This window comes from Lethenteron reissneri, chromosome 15 (genome assembly GCF_015708825.2).
Source record: "Lethenteron reissneri isolate LAM-NWPU_2019-01 chromosome 15, ASM1570882v1, whole genome shotgun sequence".
In the NCBI taxonomy this organism is placed as follows: domain Eukaryota; kingdom Metazoa; phylum Chordata; class Hyperoartia; order Petromyzontiformes; family Petromyzontidae; genus Lethenteron; species Lethenteron reissneri.
Window position 1 is genome coordinate 4,535,210 of NC_083793.1, and position 20,984 is coordinate 4,556,193.

Below are 20,984 nucleotides of genomic sequence, written 5' to 3' on the forward strand. Positions count from 1 at the left end.
TCGATTCGATTGTGGGGAGATGCACCGAGCGAACGACCCAGGATACGTGGAGCAACGCTCGATCCCTCCTCTCCCCTCCGGTAGGTCGCTTGTTCGGTGTCGACGGCAGGTGAAACGTGGAGCGGAGCTCCCCCCTGAGCCGGCGGAGCGGCCTCACCTGTCGGTGCCGCGTCGGGGCTTGCGCAGGTCGACGTAGAGGTTGGTGGCGCGGCAGTAGCGCGTGTATTGCACGCACGTGAGGGACGAGTCGCCCTGCACAGCCACAACCAAAGACAAAGATCCCCCCCCCGTATAAGCTCAACAGACCGTTGGGGCAAGGGCTTTTAGCGAGCAGCGCTTGTGAAGGCCGGCACGGCACACGACGGGGTGGGTGGGCAGCACCACGCCCGGCCACTTTGACTGTTGCGCTAACCTTTGCACTACCGCTGCCCGCACACACACACGTAGGCGCACACACTGACAACAACGATCTCCCGTATAGCCTTAATAGACTGTTGGGGCAAGTGCTGTTAGCGAGTAGCACCGATGAAGGCTGGCACGGCACACGAGGGGGTGGGTGGCAAGCACCACGTCCGACCGCCTTTGTCTCCCCAGTGTTTACACATCGCACCGAGTACTCATTTGAGGTCGAGTCGACCTAGGACCGGTTCAGATGATCGTCACCGATGTTGGCCATGAGCGGGAATCGAGCTCGGGTCGCCGGGTTCGTAGCGCAGCGCTAACCGCTACTACTCGACCGCTCCCCTACGACCAACAACCACCGCCACAACGAAAGCAGCAACCACCACCACAACCACCACAACCACCACCGCCACCACGACGACGACTAAAACCGCCACGACCACCAGCGCCGCCGCAAGCAGTCGGTGGAGACGAGAGACAGAAGCGAAGAGACGGACGGTGCAACATACACCACCAAGTGCCTCGAGAGACGGAAGGGAAACCGACCCGTGAACAGGCGTGCACGCTGGCCGTGCGACAGATCCAAGCAGCGGAGGAGATTCAAGTTCAAGTTCATTTCAAGTTCATTTATTAGGTATAGCCCTGTGAGCCATTCGGCTCTTGAATCGGGTGCAACCGCAACAAACAAAAACATGAACAAGAAACATCTTAAAGTGAATATGTGACTGAGTGCAAACAAAAAATCCAAAAAAAGACAGCTAAATATTGCAGAAAAAGCACCGTACACCAACACTGTTACTTTCCAAGCAGCGAGCTTCGATTTCAGGTCGATCTTTACAGCTTCTTCCACCCCAGCCCACCCTGCACGTTTGATCCCAGGCCTTGCTGTGAATGTGCTGCAGGTACACCCTGTTATAGACACCCTGCCAAGACTCACCCACCTTAGTCAGTGTGATTCACCTCCATTGCAACACACCACACCGCATGCATGTAGGAAAGTAGTTTAAAATAGTGAGTGAAACACACTCACCATGAGTGTCTGGTCAGGGTCAGGCGAATGTCTGGTGAGTGTCTAGTGAGTGGTGTCCGGTCAGAGCAGTCAAATCAGGTGGTGACTGTCGGGTGAGTGTCTGCCGACTTGTGCGTTGGTAACCGTCAGGTAAATAGTGAGCGGTGGTGGTCATTTGAATGGTGAGTATCACATGAGTGGTGAGTGTTCTGGTGAGTGTCTGGTGAGTGGTGAGTGTCTGCCGACTTGTGCGTTGGTAACCGTCAGGTAAATAGTGAGCGGTGGTGGTCATTTGAATGGTGAGTATCACATGAGTGGTGAGTGTTCTGGTGAGTGGTGAGTGTCTGGTGAGTGGTGAGTGTCTGGTCACTGTCTAGTCATTGTCTAGTGCGTGTCATGCGAGTGGTTTGTGTCTGGTGCGTAATTAATGTCTAGTGTCAGATAAGTGTCTGGTGCGTATCAAGCCATCCCGTCTGTAAGAAGTTATGCCCTTTGGTAGTTAAATACGAAATTCCCTTGTTTCTAAGCGGCTCAAAAGACATTAATGTATCTTGGATAACATTTCGAAAACAAGAGGCAATTCTGAATTTTTATTCAGAATTGCCTCTTGTCTTTAGTTTATTATCCTCCCCCCTCGCCTCCGATGAGCACGGTTGGCTACGTACGGCGCGGAAGAAGTTCAACGTGCACACGCATGCATACAACTGGAGTTGGTTCGTGCAAAACCATTGCACCGTGACTAGCCGCTTGCCCGTTGCGGCGCACGCGGCATCCCACAGCGGAGAGTGACAGCGCTCGCCCCACGTGGGGTCATCAAGGCCTCGACGCGATTGCCCTGCCCTGCCTGTGTCCGTCCGTACGGACGGAGAACATCTCGCGCGGGTCACTTTGACAATCACGTTGGCTGCCACCAACATAATTCGGGAACACAACGGTATTTTGAGAGGGTTATTTTCTGTATAACCCCTAGTCGTTGCAGGGGTCATGTGATCAAATCACAAACAGGACATGCGCGGGTTTGCACGCGCAGGATATGGCGCACACATCGCGTAAGAACCGATCGCAGTAGAGGGATCGGTGCTGAGACCGAACGCTGCAGTCGAACGCTCTCCGGCGAGTGGGAAACCTTTTCGAAAGTTCATTCCCAGCTCTTAACACCCTCCCTGGGGCAGGCGCAGACATCACAGGCGGCCCCGCCTTAGAAATCCGATAAGAGCTCCCGTGGTAAAAGCCACCAAACCACTTATTTGTTTATTCTTTGAGACCCTTTTGACAATACAATGACAACCCCTGCAGCAGCAACACTTGCATTCAGAAAAAAAAGGTTTGGAACATAGTTTTTTTTTCAAACCAAGATAATCTCTTTGCCATGTTACAATGCACTGGGTTCACTCGTGAGGCGAGGTCTAGAGCTTATTTCCACTCTTTAGGCACATACCGACGCATCGAGCCGTCAATTGAAGTCGATTCTTACACTAAAAACAGATTATAATTGATTGTTGCTAATACACCCAGAAATCAAATTCACCATGGAGGTAATAAAGGATGGCATGCTACCCTTCTTGGATGTTTTAATCAAAAGGAGACCAGATGGCTCAATGAGCCACTCTGTCTGTAACCCATACTGACGCCTACCTAAAACTGATTCCCACCACCATCCATCCCAGAAGAATTCCCGCATCAAAACGCTACACCATAAAGCTCAATGTATCTCCGACCATGAACACCTAACCAGTGAACTCAAACACGTACACCGGGTTCTCAAGGCTACTTTACACCTCTGCACGTCCCACCCATTCGTATTGCAATGTGGATTCCACGTCATGCAATCGCTGCAAGGGATATGAAACCTACAGCTTAAGAGATCCCGTGACTGCTCTGTGCAGATTACTATGGCATCATGTGATTTGAGGGCAGAACGCTCAAAACTACCTATAAACACTTCCTGGCATAGAGCCCCCAACCCTCATATTGTACACCCCGAAGTGATGACAGAATCACAAAAACAATATAGAAATGTACCAGGAAGTGCACTTTGTATGTATGTATGTATGTTGAACTTCTTTCGCACCGTACGTAGCCAACCGTACCAAATCGAAGGTGTGGAGCCAAACTAAACAAAGTCGCGGCCCATATATATATCTCTCTGGAACCACGTATGTTTACCCAACCCCGATTTAAAGCGGTGCAGTTTGACAAAATTTACCCCCTCTGTGTGGGAGCGGGGCGACGGGTTGTGTAGCGTCCGTACCGGTTGCCTGGCTCGGCACAGGGTCTTCAGCTCTCCCAAACGCTCCTTCACGTAGCCGAAGTCCGCCTGACGCCAGTAAAGGTACTCCGCCGCCTCCACGGAGTTGGCCCTGTAAAAAAAAACGGCGGACGCCGTTAGCGGCACTGCGATATATGAAGCCGTTGACGCGGGTTTCGCTCCCGGCCACGGCTAACGTTTCCCGGCCGCAGCTGACACCGGTGGTACATGATACACAAACCGGTAATTTAACCCAACGGCACTGATCAGCGCGGTGATGTATGGCCAAGCAATCCTCATGGCCGACAAAGAATGAGGAGGGATTCATTCCAGCAGCGGATTGACAAATCGAAATCAGAATTTTTATTAATCCTGGAGAAATCTGATGAGCTATAAAGCTTTTTTTTTACAGATCTCCAGTAGGGGCGGGTCAGAAAGTTACAACAACAAAGAATTACAAAAACACGATAGAAATGCAAAGTACAGGAAAGGTAAGCAAAGACTAAAACCAAACGATTTTCACCCCATAAAGCTCACCGACATATTTGCGGTAGGAATGCATGGAAAGAGGCGGTGCAGAAGAGACAGCGAATACGGCGCAAGTGAGAGTTTACAAACAACAGACGGGACAAACGAAAGCACAGTAGGTATAACTCAACAGCATATAAATAGTATACAGAGACAGAGAGTACAAACAGGAGTGTGGCTGGCCGCAACAGGGCGACTGCTGCTAAAGCAGGGCTGGCTTTCACTTCCACAACATTCATCATGAAGCATGGCAACACGGCACAGCAGGGTGACAACCCAGAAAGCAGAGTGCCATGACAGCTGGGAGGGTGCCAATAGTGCGACAGTGACATTGCGGCTGTGACAATTTTGTATACATCAGTGAGAGAGACAATGCTTCGGATACGGTGTGATGCATAAGTGAGTGCGCGCTGGTGCATTCGTGTGCTGGTGAAGCGGTGAGTGTGTTGGTGCATCGGTGAGTGTGCTGGTGGCATTTGTGAGTTGACGAGTGAACTGGTGAATCGGTGAGTGTGCTGGTGGCATTTCTGAGTTGGCGAGTGAACTGGTGACATTTGCGAGTTGGCCGCTGATCTGGCGAATCGTTGAGTGTGTTGGTGCGTCGGTGAGCGTGCCGGTTAAGTGCGCTGACCAGGCGGTGTTGGAGGATGAGCAGACCGGGAAGCGGAAGCTGTGGCGTGGCACGCACCCCTCCTCGTAGCCCCAGCAAGAGGAGTTCACCCTCGACAGATGTCTCTGTGCGACAGCAGCAGCGTTCCCAATCCTTCTCGTCGCGTCATCTCACGCGAGCACGCATCTCACCGCTGTGTGCAGTGAATTTATGATCATGCAGCACGGAGCCAATGTGTGCAACAACCAGCGTTCGTACACTCGGCACTCAAGACTTTATTTCAGCTGGTCTAGGAGCCCGTTCAGCCGAGCAGCGCTTTTACAAGGACGACCAGACGTAGACACAGTCCACATCCACCATGCCATCGTCACGGCAGGGCCGGTCGAATAGAAGAACAACCAGAGGTCTATCTTGAAACTTCCCAAGGCGGGGGCAGGGAGCAGTCACAATCATACCGAGAATATTTAAATAGGGCCCTACATTAATAATACATCAATATATTGTAGATTTCAAAGAGGGGGGCACTGCTTGCATTGCCCCCCCCCCCCGCTGCCTTTGATCCGCCACTGTAACGTCAATCAATCGAACTTTATTTCTTTAAAGATGCCTTTCTCAAATCAAGGCCCCTGCACACACACTATTATTACAAACAAAATTACCACTGACCGTACCGATGACCTTGTAAACATGACGACAGTGAGCGCAGAATATGCAACGGCAATATAGGCATGTGACACACCGTACAGTTAGTTTACGTCTTTGACCACAGTGTGCGTGACGCTCATGCTCGTGTTTCTGGACAGCGCAGATGTAGTTGTAACATCCGCAGTCCTTCATTCCTACAGGGTCAATAAAATGACGATCGCTCTGCGGGAAGTGGTTGTGCTCTGCGTAGATTTTTCCGCTGCCATAGAAATGCGGGATTTCAGCCCACGGGCTCAGGGCTGTGAAAAAGGAAGGGACCACCATTTTGCACTCCTTTTGGAAGGAAACTACTTGATGGGTTAATTTCTTAAAACTCGGTGGCCTAGATTTAATACATGGTAAAATATACACAACGGCACCAGTGCTCCGAATGATGTCTGACCCTGGCCTGAACCATCCCAACCAGTCCCTACCTGAAAACAAGAACAACTCTTGATGCTCGGTCAATCACTCAACGATCAGCAGGGAAACACATTGGCCGATAGTTCTCTTGCAAGGTTAGCTACAGGAATTTGCCCTTTAGCCTATTTATTTTGCTTCCTTGTACCTAAGATGTGTGTGTCTGTCTGTTGAACTTCGAACACACCGTACGTAGCCGTACGTGCTAATTGGAGGCGTGGGGGAAGAACAGCAACAAACCCAACACAAAAAGCAGTTACTAAAGAAATGAGCTAACAATGTAGACGATAAAAAGGTGCGAAGCTCCAGTGGATTCATAATATCGGGAGGAAGAGCGTTCCAGATGGCCACAGAAGCATGTCTGAAAGCGTCGTGATGCAGTGACCGTGCACAGACTGCAGAGCCATGCGCGGACATCGAAGGCACTGTGAGCACTTCTACTTCTATCTTGGAAGCTCTCCCTCCTCTCCTTTTGAATTCAAACCTGTTGGGCTTCTTCGGGTAACGACAGGCGCACTTTATTCATGTTGCACTGTTTACATAATATGTGGATCTGACCGAAACTATAACTTTGTATTTTATCACTGCGCAATGTTCACATTTCTTCCAGGGTAATATCACCACTTTGAAGCCCTTTCTGTTACCAGTTAATTTGCTTTGCTACCACTGGAGTTTAAGGAAAATTGACGTCGACATATTTGACCTTGTGATGTAAACCAGGCCACCATTGCAAGCGAGTGCCACGATTACACGTTTGTCTTAACGGGGCTGTTGCTATCACCTGCTGGCATTACGGTTGGACTCCCGAGTGCACTGAGGGTGCACAAGCAAGTCTCTGTACCTTGCAATTGCACGGACTTCGGCAATCCCATTACGGGCCGCTGCCACTCACCTTGTACGGGCACCGGGGGTCCGCCACGCATGACTCTGTCTCTTGCGGGCGGCCGTGCAGGTAGTAGGGTATGTGCTCAGGGTGGAGGTTCAAGTTGGTGAAGTTGGTTGACGGTGAGATCTGAGCACCACCCAGGCACGGACAGAGGACGACCCAGAGGCACAGCGCTGACCACGGCGCCATCCTCGACTCGAGCCTGCAACGACACGCCGAGCGGGATTTGTGTTGTTGTTGTTACAACGCACGAGCCACGTGGAGGCGACACCTCGTACCCTGACAACGTCCTTGCGATTCGCTTTCACTCGATTGTCACCAGCAGCTGTTAACATCGCCTCCTGAAACTGTGCGTGAGATTCCATCCCCTCCCCCCGCCTCACCCAGCCCCAGCCATCTGTGCTGCCGACTGCCCGTCGCTGCTCACGGCTACCGTTTCAACTTTCGTTAGTGAACCGTGGCCGGGAATCAAACTTAGGTTGCCGGGTTCACAGCGCAGTGCGCCACCGCTTCCCACGATGCAAATACGGACACTATTTATGCAAACTCGCACACGTACATGGTACACTATTTGTACAAACACACACACACAAGTACATACATGGACAACGCCGCACACAGTCCCCGCGGTCAGAAACGAGTCTGGCGCCACGACGCCAAGGTCGCGTCTCGCCGACAGCAGCGAGCGCAGACCGGGCGGCGGCCGGGACGATCCTGCCTCGATGGGTTTTGAAAACAAAACGACAGGAAAGTAAAAAAAAACCTCTCCAGAAACCGCGGGCGTGTCGAGGAAAAGCCCCGAGATAAAGCCCCGTGAACGAGCAGCGTGCAGCGTTGTGACCGTGGCGGGCGGAGGGGGGGGCGGGTTCACGGCGAGGACCCCCGGGGGCGATCCCCAGGGCGCGGTGGTGCGATCTGCAACTTTAGAACCCGACTGTGCGTGGGCGGCGTTGTCTCCGACGGTGGGAAAGAAAGCCATCTATTCTCACACATTACCGATCCCCTTCGAGGCAGCCAATGCCATGCACGTAAACACGCACGTACACACGCAACCTCTAGCTAATTGTTTGAATGTATTTCTCACACACTTTTTTTAGGTGAAGGTAAAGGTGCAGCCCCTGCAATTGCTCGCTCACGCCACTGCTGACAGAAGGGCCTCCACTCGACGGAGGTCTCGAGACCATCTCGAGAGGGTAGATTGAAAACTCAATTCTTTAGAAATGCTTTTTGTCTTTAGTTTAGTCCTTACCCCGCACCTCCGATTAGCATGGTTTGCTACGTCTGGTGTGAAAGAAGTTCAACATACAGGGTATTTTGGCCTAATCTTCCACGCTGGTCAGACATCTTGGAAGAGGTGGGAGTACCAAACCACACGTGACCTCTACCGATGGACTAACTGTGGCGTAAGGGGCCGTCCATAAATGACGTCACACAAAAAGTCAGACCCCCCCCTCAAATATTACGTCACAAAGCTCTGCCCCCCCCCCCAAAAACCATATTTCCATTTTGAAAATAAAACAGCTTCAAATCGATATAAACTATTGTCATTGTAGTGCGTATTTAATGTGGCCTGCACTCTGATGTTGTAGGAGTGTTGTTATAACAATTAGTGTTGATATTACAATTCTATATTTATTTAAAGTTGCGCATTTTGACGTGACGTCACATTTTTAAACCCCCCCCCCCACCCCGTCACACATCGTCACAAATGTCTGACCCCCCCCCCCCCTAGGTGCGTGACGTCATTTATGGACGGCCCCTAACCCATTTATACCGCTCAGTGTGGACAGAGGCGGCGCTTGGGGATTTAAGAAACTGGCACCAATGGTTACAACTGCCACGCCGGGAGATCGAATTGAACTTCTGACCTCTGGATTGCAAGTCCAGTGTGCGAACCATTTTTTCACTGCAGCTTCCCTCAAACACTTTACACAACACATGTAGATTACAATTTCTTACGGCCGAAAGTGGGTAATGCCAAACTAAATAATAAATACAGACTCGGGTTCGATTGACTCAATCGTCATCCATGATCAATCAAATTTTGCCAATTACCAATGAGGTTATCCTGGTCTCTTTGAGTTCTCACCTGGTTAAACAAAATAAACGCGAAACTTGAAGTTTAATCCATTGTTGGATAACAAAATAAGTAATATTTGAAAATAAAATTTTAAAAACACGCTTTAATGAAATTTACCCTTCTCGTAATGGCAGAACTCCACGACTCCAGGAAGTGGCCCCAAAGCTCGCCATAACGTAAGGGACCATGGTTTACAGCCAACGTCAGTTGAACGTGGACAATTAGACCTAAGCCGAAACATAACATATAAAAATTAATGTTTATACTTAAAAAAAAATTTGATAGAATATAGAATTGTCATCAGTATGACATAAGTATACCAAGTTTGCAGTCGATACCACATTGGGAAGTGGGTTAAAATTGAGTTACAAGATTTGAGGATACGACAACAACAGAGTGAGTTCAATAAAAGCGTGTAAAAAGGCCTCTGTATAGCCATTGGCCATCTCTCACGATCCTGCATCGTTACAATCCGCCTAGCACGTGCACACGAGCTGATTTCGTGCCTCCATCTCCGTAGTTGATTAACTCTCTGGCCACGTTCCTTCCTTTGGGTGCCACTCCATCGTTAGTTGAAGCCAGGGGCCAGCAACCAAAATAACGAGATGAGACATTTTTTTTTCGAATTTGGTTAAAAAAATCTATACTTCAAGAGCCGCAATGCAATGTGAATACGAGACGGTGGGTCCTTAGTAACACATTCCTGCGGAGGGAGCTGGTAGGAACGTTGGGTTGCTCGGTCAATGGCCAGGGTCAACGGCGGCGTGGTGTATTCCGCAAATATGCCCGACTGTGAGGGCGGGCACAAGCCGGCATGAGTAGGTTAAACGTTGAGTTTTATAAGGGCACCACGGGGTGACCAGCCCCTCCCCACCCAGCCCCACCCCTCACTCAGCCCTACCCAGCCCCTCCCCACCCAGCCCCTCCCCACCCTCCCCACCCAGCCCCACCCTCCCCACCCAGCCCCACCCTCCCCACCTAGCCCCTCCCCACCCTCCCCTCTCCACCCACCCCTCCCATTTTTGGATGCACGACGGACGGACACAATAATCCCCTGTGGGCTGGTGGAACCAGGTGGTTCCTACCAGTATAACGTGTCACAAAACCAGTCCTTAAAAGTGACGCATGCGGCTCCAGAGGCGCTGGTTGCCGACCCCTGGTCCAAACCACCGGCCAAAGGCGGCTCGTGACATCTCCACTGGGCGGGGCTATTGCGAGTGACCTCTGAACTGACGGTGTTCTAATAAAGAAAAACCTCGCCACGTCATTGGACTTCCCGTGAAAGTGATACAACTGTCTTATCTACCAACGGTCGGCATTATAGACAATACGAAACAAAACAATAAAGCACTCAAATGCTGTCCCCATGACCCTCAATTCCACACTACACAACCCCATTGACACTGCCAAAAGCCTAGGGCGTGTAGGCCGTGACCTGCTATATTTGCAAAGTGCAACCTAGCGTTATGACATCGTCATTTCTGATCCATTCAGTACACGTGATCACCTCTCGTCACCTCTTGCTGCAGGCCTCTCATCTTTATGTCCTGTTTATCTTTCCTCCGATGTGGCCCACGGGCAAAAGCTGAAGAACCCTGGCTTTAGCATTACTGTTTACATAACATTACATCCTGTAATGGACTCTCGTGTTTGTCACACACATTTACTGGTCCTGGCCCATTGAATCGGCAACGAATGCCAAGGAGAAAGACTCGGACATAATTATAACGGCATGTCAATGTATCTTAAATCAAAACCGTGTGTATAAACACAGCCAATCACCCGTGATGTGCCCAATGTTGTCACACCTCAGAGGCTAAGCAGGGTTGAGACTGGATAGTGAGTGCTCGGATTGATTAAAACTGGCTGGGGGTTGTGCTACGTAGTGGTGGGCAGTGGAGCAAAGTCCATCGTTGTTCTGTACTTCTACGCTCCCACCGATCTTCGCTCCCTACCGCCACCGACTCGCACTGACCAAGGCTTGGGGAGGTCCTCATCAAGCAGTGGATTGACAAACGGGCTGTACATGTACTCATAATAATTCCCCTTCTGTATCGAGTGACACAAAAGCCTATAGAACACGAGCAAAAGCCCCCTCCTGGTTAAGTATAAAAGCATGGGCTGTTTTTTTGTATGTATGCCTGCGAGTGTGGCCACAAATCCCAAACATCGACCACATTGTAAACACCCACGGCTGTCCTCACTCCTTTAAAGGATGAATGGATGAGATCCACTCTGCTTGCGGAAAACAAGCCTCCGTGTTGCCTCCGAAACGTCGTGATTTAATTTATTTGTTTTCCTGTTTTTAACCTACGTGACTTTACGGAAAAAAACAAAGAGTATGGTTCCTTGCAGTCACGAAAGCTTCAAATCTAGAATGGATAACAAATTTAAAATTACATCTTGAACCTGCTGTTATTAATCCGTACAAAAGAAGTATGTATGTTTGTTGAACTTCTTTCACACCATACGTAGCCGACCGTGCTATAATCGGAGGTGCGGGGGGAGAACAACAAACACAAAAAGCTGTTCTAAAGAAATGCATTTTCAATCGATATTTATGATTGTGATTTTTTTTCACTCCTTTAAAGGAGAAATGGACGAGATCCACTCTGCTTCGTTACCCGATTTGCGGCTGTCGCCTGATGAAGCTAGTTGCAATTACTGGCGAAACGTCGTACTCAGATTGTAAATGTTGTGGCTTTGCTCTCTCCAACACACCGGTGTGCTGTTGTAGTAATTAATTGGCACGTTCTGTTCACGCGACAAACCTTACTAATTGGCTGTGTCGGGTGGTGGTGGGTTTAACGACATATTTATATTTTTACGCGATCTAACCCAAAAAAAAACTGTATTATGTTGAACTTCTTTCACACCGTACGTAGCCAAACGTGCTAATCGGAGGTGCCGGGCTAAGGACAAGAAACTAAACACACACACACAAAACAAACCACGCACGCAAGACTTGTTCCAGCTGGCAAGCGTGTGGGAATCTGGCTCGCTGGCTGCTCCAGTGTCATTCACAGCACCAGCAGCAACCACTGTACGTTCGCACATGTTGATGTTGGAATGAGGCGCTGTATACATCTCTACGAGATAAAGACTTACACATTACCGCCACGTACATGCGTATTCATGCAGTTCAAGAGTATACAGCATATCTAGTCGACTGTATCGGTAACGCATTTTCCGTATGTAAATGTTATATAACACAAGTTTTAAATGGCGCGTAACATATACGCACATTAAAGTGTGTGCCGTACACAAAAGTCACGTTATATAAAGCGCATTCCTACAAACCTACGCATTTCTGAATCATGTAATTATGGAACTTATGTAAAAGCGCTCGTTCCGAACGAACCACAACATGTACCTTGCTGAGCTTGTCACGAGAGCATAGACCACGTCGCGAACTCTGGCTACATCTCAATGGCCGAGTCACTTGCCAAACTAAGACCGTCAGGACATCGCGTGCTCTTAAGCTGTGCCCTCTGCAACTGCCTGGAACACTTCCTTCTGGCATTAGAATTCCCACCAGAACTTTGGCTCTTTTAAATCTACATCGAAAACTCATTTACTTAGGTCTGCTTTTTTTGCGTATCGTCTGTTGTCACTCTCCCGCACCTCCGATTAGCGCGGTTGGCTATGTACGGTGCGAAAGAAGTTTCAAAATATTATGCAGAACAAGGCTAGGAAACACCCGTGGAATTGCACGGTTTAATTCTCCCCAAAACAACCTATTTGTCCTCCACACAATTACACAACAACAACCGCCATTCGCCACTAAGTGGTGGTGACGTCACCACGGCACTTGTGCCAGGCTACGTGCACGTTAAGGCCACGTGAAGTGTAGAACGCCCGCTGGCAGGAGGTCACGGGACAGACCCAGGTGCCATGGGTCGATTGACTGAGATGACTGGCCGATGCACCGCCTGTGACCCCTAATGTGCCAACGACAATTCCACGCACAATTACACACAATTATAATTACACGCACATATATATACCCACACAAAAAGACAGAGATCCCCCGCATAGCCTGAACAGTCTGTTGGGGCAAGTTGCTGTAGGCGAGCGGCACTGTGGCACACGAGGGGGCTGGCTTGCCAGCACCACGCTCAGATGTAATGCTCACATTGTTTTTCTAGCAAGCGTTGGGCCAATAGTTTGTGGCATGTGATTGGCACCGTTGGACCAATGTCGGCCCAACGTTCCGTGTTTACTGCTCGAATGATCACCGTGGCGGTGATCGCCTCCGATTTACAACCCCGTGCCAGTGGCTGGAATTCCTCATTCCTATGGCGGGGGCGAGTCGCACCATGGTATTTACCTATTTTATCGTCCACGAGGGGATGATGGATGGGCTATCGAGTCAAACTGGGATTTCGAACTCGCAAGCTCCCTTTTGGGGAGCCACTCGCTCTCCCGCCGAGCCTACTGGCTGGGTAAATGAAGTAAATGTGTGAATAATAGGATACGGGAGGGCGTTCGTCAGGCAATATAACAACGTGGAATCGTACTCACAAGTGCTTGCTTGCTTGCTCTTTGCTGCTGGTGCTGGCAATAATACCGGGGCAGCCAGCCAGGTTCCTCTGCTGCACGCTTGCCAGTTGGAGCAAGTCACATCACGAGAGAGTGAGCGCCGCCACTGTGTGGGCCCTGCAAAAGGCACAAAGATCCCCCCTGTAGCCGGAACAGACTGGTTGGGGCGAAGTGCTATGAAGGCCGTCTTTGTCTCCGTCTTTGTCTCCCTCACAACAGGTACTCGTTTGAGGCTGAGTCGACCTAGAGGAAGACACCACAACCGGTTTCAGATCATCGACACCCGGTGTGTCAGGGTCCGTGAGCGGGAATCGAACTCGGGTCGCCGGGTTCGTAGGACAGCGCACTCACCGCTGCACCACCGCTCCCCACACACAGACATACACACAGACACACACAGACACACAGAGACACACAGAGACACACACAGAGGCACACACACACAGACACACACACACAGACACACAGACACACACAGACACACAAAGATAAAGATCCCCCGTATAGCCTTAACAGACTGTAGGGGCAAGTGCTGTTAGCGAGCACCTATGAAGGCCGGAACAGTACACGAGGTGGTGGGTGGCCAGCACCACGCTCGACCGCCTTTGTCTCCCCATTGGCGATGTTTATACACCAGGTACTCATTTCAGGCTGAGTCAACCTAGGGGAGGCCCAGGACCGGTTCAGATAATCGTCACTATTGGTGTTAGCCGTGAGCGGGCATTTAATCTAGATCGCCAGGTTCATAGCGCAGTGCGCTAACCGCTACACTACCACTCTCCAAACAGAGACACACGGAGACACACACAGACACACACAGAGGCACACACAGAGACACACACACAGACACACACAGACACACACACAGACACACACACACACAGACACACAACAACAACCGCCATTCGCCACTTAGTGGCGGTGACGTCACCACGACGCTTGTGCCAGGCCATGTGCACCTTGAGGCCACGTGAAGTGTCGAACGCCCGCTGGCAGGTCACGGGGCAGACCCAGGTGCCACGGGTCGACTGACTGAGATGACCGAGATGACTGGCTGATGCACCACCTGTGCCCCCTACTGTACCAACTTGCTGTGCTTTAGCCACCCGGTGCTCCGCTCGTTGTTGTGAACGTCGCTCCTCCGCCCTCCGTTTTTGTTGGAGGGCGACTGCCTCCAACTGCCCAGTAGCGTCCTTCACGAGCCTCCTCCACAGAGGCCGATCTTGACACCGCTGGTACCAGTCATCAGCAAGTCCACTCAGCTCCACGTTCTCCTGTACCACATCACTCCATCTCTTCTCTAGCCCGTGCCGCGCCCGTTTAGCCCCCTCGATCCGACCGAACAAAAGCTGTTTAGGCATGCGGTGGCTGGGCATGCGGGCTACATGACCCAGCCAACGCAGCCTTGCCTGTCGGAGGAGCTCACCGATGGGACTTTGCCCAGATCTTTCAAGGATTTGTGAGCACCTCACACAATCCAGCCTGGTTAAACCCAGGATGGATCGTAGGCAGGCCAGCCTAAATTTTTCCAACCGGTGAAGATGCTCCATTAGGGGGGTCCACGTTTCGCAAGCGTAGAGAAGGGAGGGAATGACTGTGGCCGAGAAGACCTGAAGCTTCGTGCGGAGCGACAGACCAGGTAGCTTCCACACAGCGTTACACAACCGATGAAAAGATATTGCCGCTCGATTGATTCGGAGTGAGACCTCTGCTGTTAAACTGGAGCCGGTCATAAGCACACTGCCCAGGTATGGGAAACTCTCCACTCTCTCCACTACTGCCCCATCACCGATTGGGAGTTGTGGGGGTGGAGTGTCAGATGGTACAAAATACCCAGACAGGTGCTTAGTTTTGGTGGGGCTGATGGTAAGGCCCCGCCTCTTAGTGGCACGCTCCAGTCTCAGCAGCAGCATCTCCAACTCCTCTTCTGAATGAGCAGCTATTACCAAATCATCGGCATACATAACGTGTTGTTATGATGTCATATAGGGCAGTCTGTGCACAAACGCCACCCTCCCTCAGCATTTCGCTTGGGAGATCATCTCTGCTTGGTGCCTTTCCTGGTCTCAGACTCTGGATCGCCTTCAGTACTTCCTCAACAGATGGCACCTCAGCCAGCCACTCACAGGGGGTGACCTCTTCCAATATTTGAGGCGCCTCAGCAGGGTTATCCCCACTTTGTGCCATGATGTTTTCCTGGCTGAGGGATTTCCCCTCCCCCAGGACCTCACAGAAATGCTCAGCAAATCTGCAAACCTGTTACTGGGGGTCGGAGATTGGATCACCGTTTTTTCCCCTAATGATGGTAATAGGTGTGGCGCTGCAAGTTACTTTTTTGATGGAGTTAAATAGTGATTTGTGATCGCGGGCCACTGAGGCAGACTCTATCTCCTCAGCAACCCGCGACCACCACCCACAGAGACAAAGACAAAGACAAAGATCCCCCGTATAGCCTGAACAGACTGTAGGGGCAAGTGCTGTTAGCGAGCACCTATGAAGGCCGGAACGGTACACGAGGGGGTGGGTGGCCAGCACCACGCCCGACCGCCTTTGTCTCCCTAGTGGCGATGTTTACACACCGCACCAGGTACTCATTTAAGGCTGAGTCGACCTAGGGGAGGCCCAGGACCGGTTCAGATAATCGTCACTGGTGTTAGCCGTGAGCGGGAATCGAACCCGGGTCGCCAGGTTCATAGCGCAGCGCGCTAACCGCTACACTACCGCTCCCCACAGAGACAACAACAACAACCGCCATTCGCCACTAAGTGGCGGTGACGTCACCACGATGCTTGTGCCAGGCCAAGTGCACCTTGAGGCCACGTGAAGTGTCGAAAGCCCGCTGGCAGGAGGTCACGGGGCAGACCCAGGTGCCACTGGTCGACTGACCGAGATGACCGAGATGACTGGCTGATGCACCACCTGTGCCCCCTACTGTGCCAACTTGCTGTGCTTTAGCCACCCGGCGCTCCGCTCGTTGTTGTGAGCGTCGCTCCTCCGCCCTCCGTTGTTGTTGGAGGGCGACTGCCTCCAACTGCCCAGTAGCGTCCTTCACACAGAGACACACACACAGACACACACACAGGGGGCACTGCTGAGATGCGGAGATCGAGAGTGGGGGGAGGGGTAAGGGAAGTGGACGTGCCGAAACTTGCCCGAAGGGGACAATTGACAATCACCACCCCCCACCACCACCAAGAAAGCACAACCAGCCGGGGTTCTAATGAATCCATCCCAGCCACAGCAGCCCTTCCCTCCGAGCTCATTCTCACCACGTGCTCAGACACAAAGACAAAGATCCCCCCCCCCAGTGTAGCCTCGACACACTGTTGGGGCAAGTGCTGTTAGCGAGCAGCAACCTATGAAGGTCGGCACGGCACGCGAGAGGGTGGACAACACCACGCCCGGCCGCCTTTGTCTCCCCAAGTGGGGAGACAAACGCCGCATCGGTGACTCATTCGAGGCTGAGTCGACCTAGGGGAGGGCCCGGGACCGGTTCAGATGATCGTGATCCGGTGTGTGGCCGGTTCGCCGGGTTCATAGCGCAGCGTAGCGCCCCAACCACTGCACCACCGCTCCCCACTCAAGTTTCATTTTCAAGTTTCATTGATTAGGTAAAGCTCTGTGAGCCATGTGGCGCTTGAGTCGGGTGCAACGGCAACAAACAAAATATGAACAACCAACGATTCCCTTCTTTACGCAGCCCACCAACCCCCAGCCGCCACCACCACCCACCACCACCCACCACCACCAGCCACCACCACCACCAGCCACCACCACCAGCCACCAACCCCAAGCCACCACCACCACCAGCCACCACCACAACCAGCCACCACCCACCACCACCACCAGCCACCAGCCACCACCAGCCACCAGCCACCACCACCACCACCAGCCACCACCACCACCAGCCACCACCACCACCACCAGCCACCAGCCACCACCAGCCACCACCACCACCAGCCACCACCAACCCCGGCGGGCTAAAACGGAAATGTCAACCTTGAACACAACTTGAGTTGCCTGTTATATATGTGTGTTGTGTTCTTACTACACGGCTCTGACTAAACACGTGTCTCCACAATAACAACATCATCGTCACCACACAGAGAACCACGCAGCCTGTGACAGGCACCACCACCACCAACACCACCACCAACACCACCACCACCAACACCACCACCACTACCACCAACACCACCACCACCACCATCAACACCACCACCACCATCAACACCACCACCACGTGGGGCTCACACACCTTGACGCAGGGCGAGGAGAGTACCTGCTGCTGTTGTTGTTATGTTGTTGTTGATGCTGTTGTTGTTGCTGCTGTTGTTGATGCTGTTGTTGTTGATGCTGTTGTTGTGTTGCTGCTGTTGTTGTTGTTGCTGTTGTTGCTGCTGTTGTTGTTGATGTTGTTGTTGCTGCTGTTGTTGATGCTGTTGTTGTTGATGCTGTTGTTGATGCTGTTGTTGTTGATGCTGTTGTTGTGTTGCTGCTGTTGTTGTTGTTGCTGTTGTTGCTGTTGTTGTTGATGTTGTTGTTGCTGTTGTTGTTGCTGTTGTTGATGGTGTTGTTGCTGTTGTTACTGCTGTTGATGATGTTGTTGCTGTTGTTGTTGCTGTTGTTGATGGTGTTGTTGCTGTTGTTGATGGTGTTGTTGCTGTTGTTGATGTTGTTGTTGTTGCTGCTGTTGTTGATGCAGTCGTTGTGTTGCTGTTGTTGCTGCTGTTGTTGATGTTGTTGTTGTTGTTGCTGTTGTTGTTGCTGCTGTTGTTGCTGCTGCTGTTGTTGTTGATGTTGTTGTTGTTGTTGCTGTTGTTGCTGCTGTTGTTGTTGTTGATGTTGTTGTTGTTGTTGCTGCTGCTGTTGTTGCTGCTGCTGTTGTTGCTGCTGCTGTTGTTGCTGCTGCTGTTGTTGCTGCTGTTGTTGCTGTTGCTGCTGTCGCTGGCTCCGGCCCGCCTGTCACTGAGTGATGTAACGCGGCTACTGTACAAGGCTACTGTACAAGGCCCCGGCGACTCTCACGTGTTGGTGGGTTGTGAGTGGCCCCGAGCCGCTCGCTGGAGCCGCGTGGGACCGACTGACCACACACCCACATCACCACCACACAGCCCACTACCACCCACCACACACCCCACTACCAGACCCCCCCACCCCCCACGCTCCACCACCACCACCCTCCCAGTTCCCCCACCACCCCCACCACCACCCCCACCACCCCACCCACCACCACCACCCCCACCACACACCCACTACCACCACCACACACCCACTACCACCACCACACACCCACTACCACCACCACACACCCACTACCCTCACCAACCCCCACCACCACCCCCCACCAACCCCACACACCCCACCACCACCACAATTCGCTTGCGCCCCCTGGTGGTGGAACGGCGGTCCCGGCTCAAGAGGAACATCGGAGCCACCGAGAGGTTTGCGCGTCAAGAATTGTGGTCAAGGCTGTGATGCAACAATGGGGTGACAGTGGAGAATGTATGGGTTGAATCCACAGGTCATACCGTGTCAAGCCATATGGTTCATCTTCTTGGTTCTTTCGGTAAAGTCACGTAGAATGGAAATAATAAAATAATAAAAATAAAACATAATAGAAAACAATTCTCACGACGTTTCGGCCACAACGCAAGCAGCCGTCCTCGGGTGAAGAACAGGTCTGTCGGAAAGACAGCGTCTGAATGAAATATGGTTCAGTCCGAATTATTGTACAGAGAAATTGAGTTTTCAGGTCCATACGGACAAAAAAATATGTTTGTTTATTTGTTTTTAAGGGCACCGGGTGACCAATAAGGTTTTAAATTGGTCTGTAATAAGGTAGGGCATTGATAAGGGGTTGACAGCGATGACTGCTGGATGAAAGCCTCCCCAAGTTGCCCATCCTGAGATGCAACAGTGCATCCAACACTTGCACGTGAAACCGATCTATTGGAAATCGTTTATTTAGATCTTCGAGGAGACCCCCCCCCCCCCTGGGGCAATCTCCAACTTCAGAAATCGATGTTTGCGTGTGCGGGCGTTGTCACCGACGGTGGGACAGAAAGCCATCTTTCATAATACACATTTTGGGTTAGATCGCGTTATTTTTAAATGTGTCGTAACCCTCCACCACCCGACACAGCCAATCAGCAAAAAAGTGTCACGTTGACAAAAGACAAATAGTTCACTGCTTTAGCCAGCCCCTCCCCACCCAGCCCCACCCCTCCCACCCCCCACCCAGCTCCACCCATCCCCTCCCCACCCAGCCCCACCCTCCCCTCCCAACCCAGCCTCACCCTCCCCACCCAGCCCCTCCCTCCCCACCCAGACCCTCCCTACCCACCCAGCCCCTCCCTGCACGACGGACGGACACAATAATCCCCTGTGGGCTGGTGGAACCAGTGGGTTCCTACCAGTATAATACTGCATCTTTCTGCACTGCACTCTGCTGTCCACTCCGCAGCATAATTTTATTTTTCTTCAGAAAGTCGAAGCTCGAGTTTGCTTCAACAAAAGGCTGTTGGCCAATGTTGGCCTGGCAAACCGACGTGCTTGATGGGACTAAAAACACACAACGAACTTCTACCTCATGGGATCTCCCTTGCCAATATCAAAATATAAGAATAGGTTTTACCCTTTCTGGCAATAAAACAGGTGTTAAGATGTTAAAACACCAAACTGAAACCTTTTGCAAGGAATCATGTCTGCATTAAACACGCATACTTGTGGTGAACGTCTTTGTGCTGTTCGCATTTTGGCGTCCTCTGGTCTAACACTGTTTGAGACTAGGCTCTAAAGAAAGCTGTCTCTGGTGTGGACCAATCAGTTGCAAAGACAATGCATATATTAGCAGAGGATGCTTTGTGGTTAATGCAGACATGATTCCTTGCAAAAGGTTTCAGTTTGGGGTTTTAACATCTTAACACCTGTTTTATTGCCAAAGGGTAAAACCTATTCTTATATAGAACTTAGACTTACATCTATAATGTTCCACAAAAACTAATAATTTTCACGCATGGTGGTTGCCCATCCAAACATTATTTATCCAGGCCCCCACCTCGTTCAGTTTGATACCCCGACGAGATCAATCGTAGTCCGAGTGATTTGGTGCAAGGTCAGAAAGCTTTAGGCCAGAAATGTTCAGCTCTCTGGCCAACTGTTGGTGACGTAATGGTTTTGGGATAAAATTTCGGATAATGCACAAATGCATCGATTGGTGTAGATTTGTGTAAACACATGCATCAAATCGCATGTAGATATCACTTACCATTGATGTTAGCCAGCAAATCAGCCGTGGCTGGAGAAACTCAACTCCGGCCACAGCATCATCCCGAATTTAATTATGGGTCATTGCTATAACTCCAATAATCCATTTCTAAAAGAGGGACCTTGAACATACACAGTCTGCCAGTTCATCAGCATTGGTTTAATCAAGCTTGACGCTGCTGTTGAGACGATGTCTTTCGAAACCAGTCAAGAGTTTGCTTGTATTGAACCAATGCTTTCGAAAATTTGCCACTCCGAGAAGGACATGTGGCTGAGATTGAGATGTGTAAAAAAAAACATTACGGG

The 20,984-nt window shown here is 51.1% G+C and overlaps 1 protein-coding gene across 3 annotated transcripts in view; it reads right to left on the reverse strand.

Moving 5' to 3' along the window:
• EOGT (EGF domain specific O-linked N-acetylglucosamine transferase) overlaps positions 1-17,726 on the reverse strand; it is a 35,735-nt gene extending 18,009 nt beyond the window's left edge. The window contains exons 1-7 of one of the 3 annotated variants that reach the window (XM_061551841.1): positions 17,692-17,726; positions 16,329-16,455; positions 13,392-13,526; positions 6,794-6,989; positions 4,819-4,922; positions 3,663-3,771; positions 158-252 (exon numbers count right to left, since the gene is read on the reverse strand). In XM_061551841.1, coding sequence (XP_061407825.1) covers positions 158-252; positions 3,663-3,771; positions 4,819-4,922; positions 6,794-6,976 — 491 coding nt within the window. In that variant the 5' untranslated portion in view covers positions 6,977-6,989; positions 13,392-13,526; positions 16,329-16,455; positions 17,692-17,726. Of the gene's footprint in view, positions 1-157; positions 253-3,662; positions 3,772-4,818; positions 4,923-6,793; positions 6,990-13,391; positions 13,527-14,368; positions 14,391-16,218; positions 16,456-17,691 lie in introns of those variants that run through there. The other 2 variants (XM_061551840.1, XM_061551842.1) reach the window with 2 other exon arrangements.
• Positions 17,727-20,984: the final 3,258 nt, after the last annotated feature.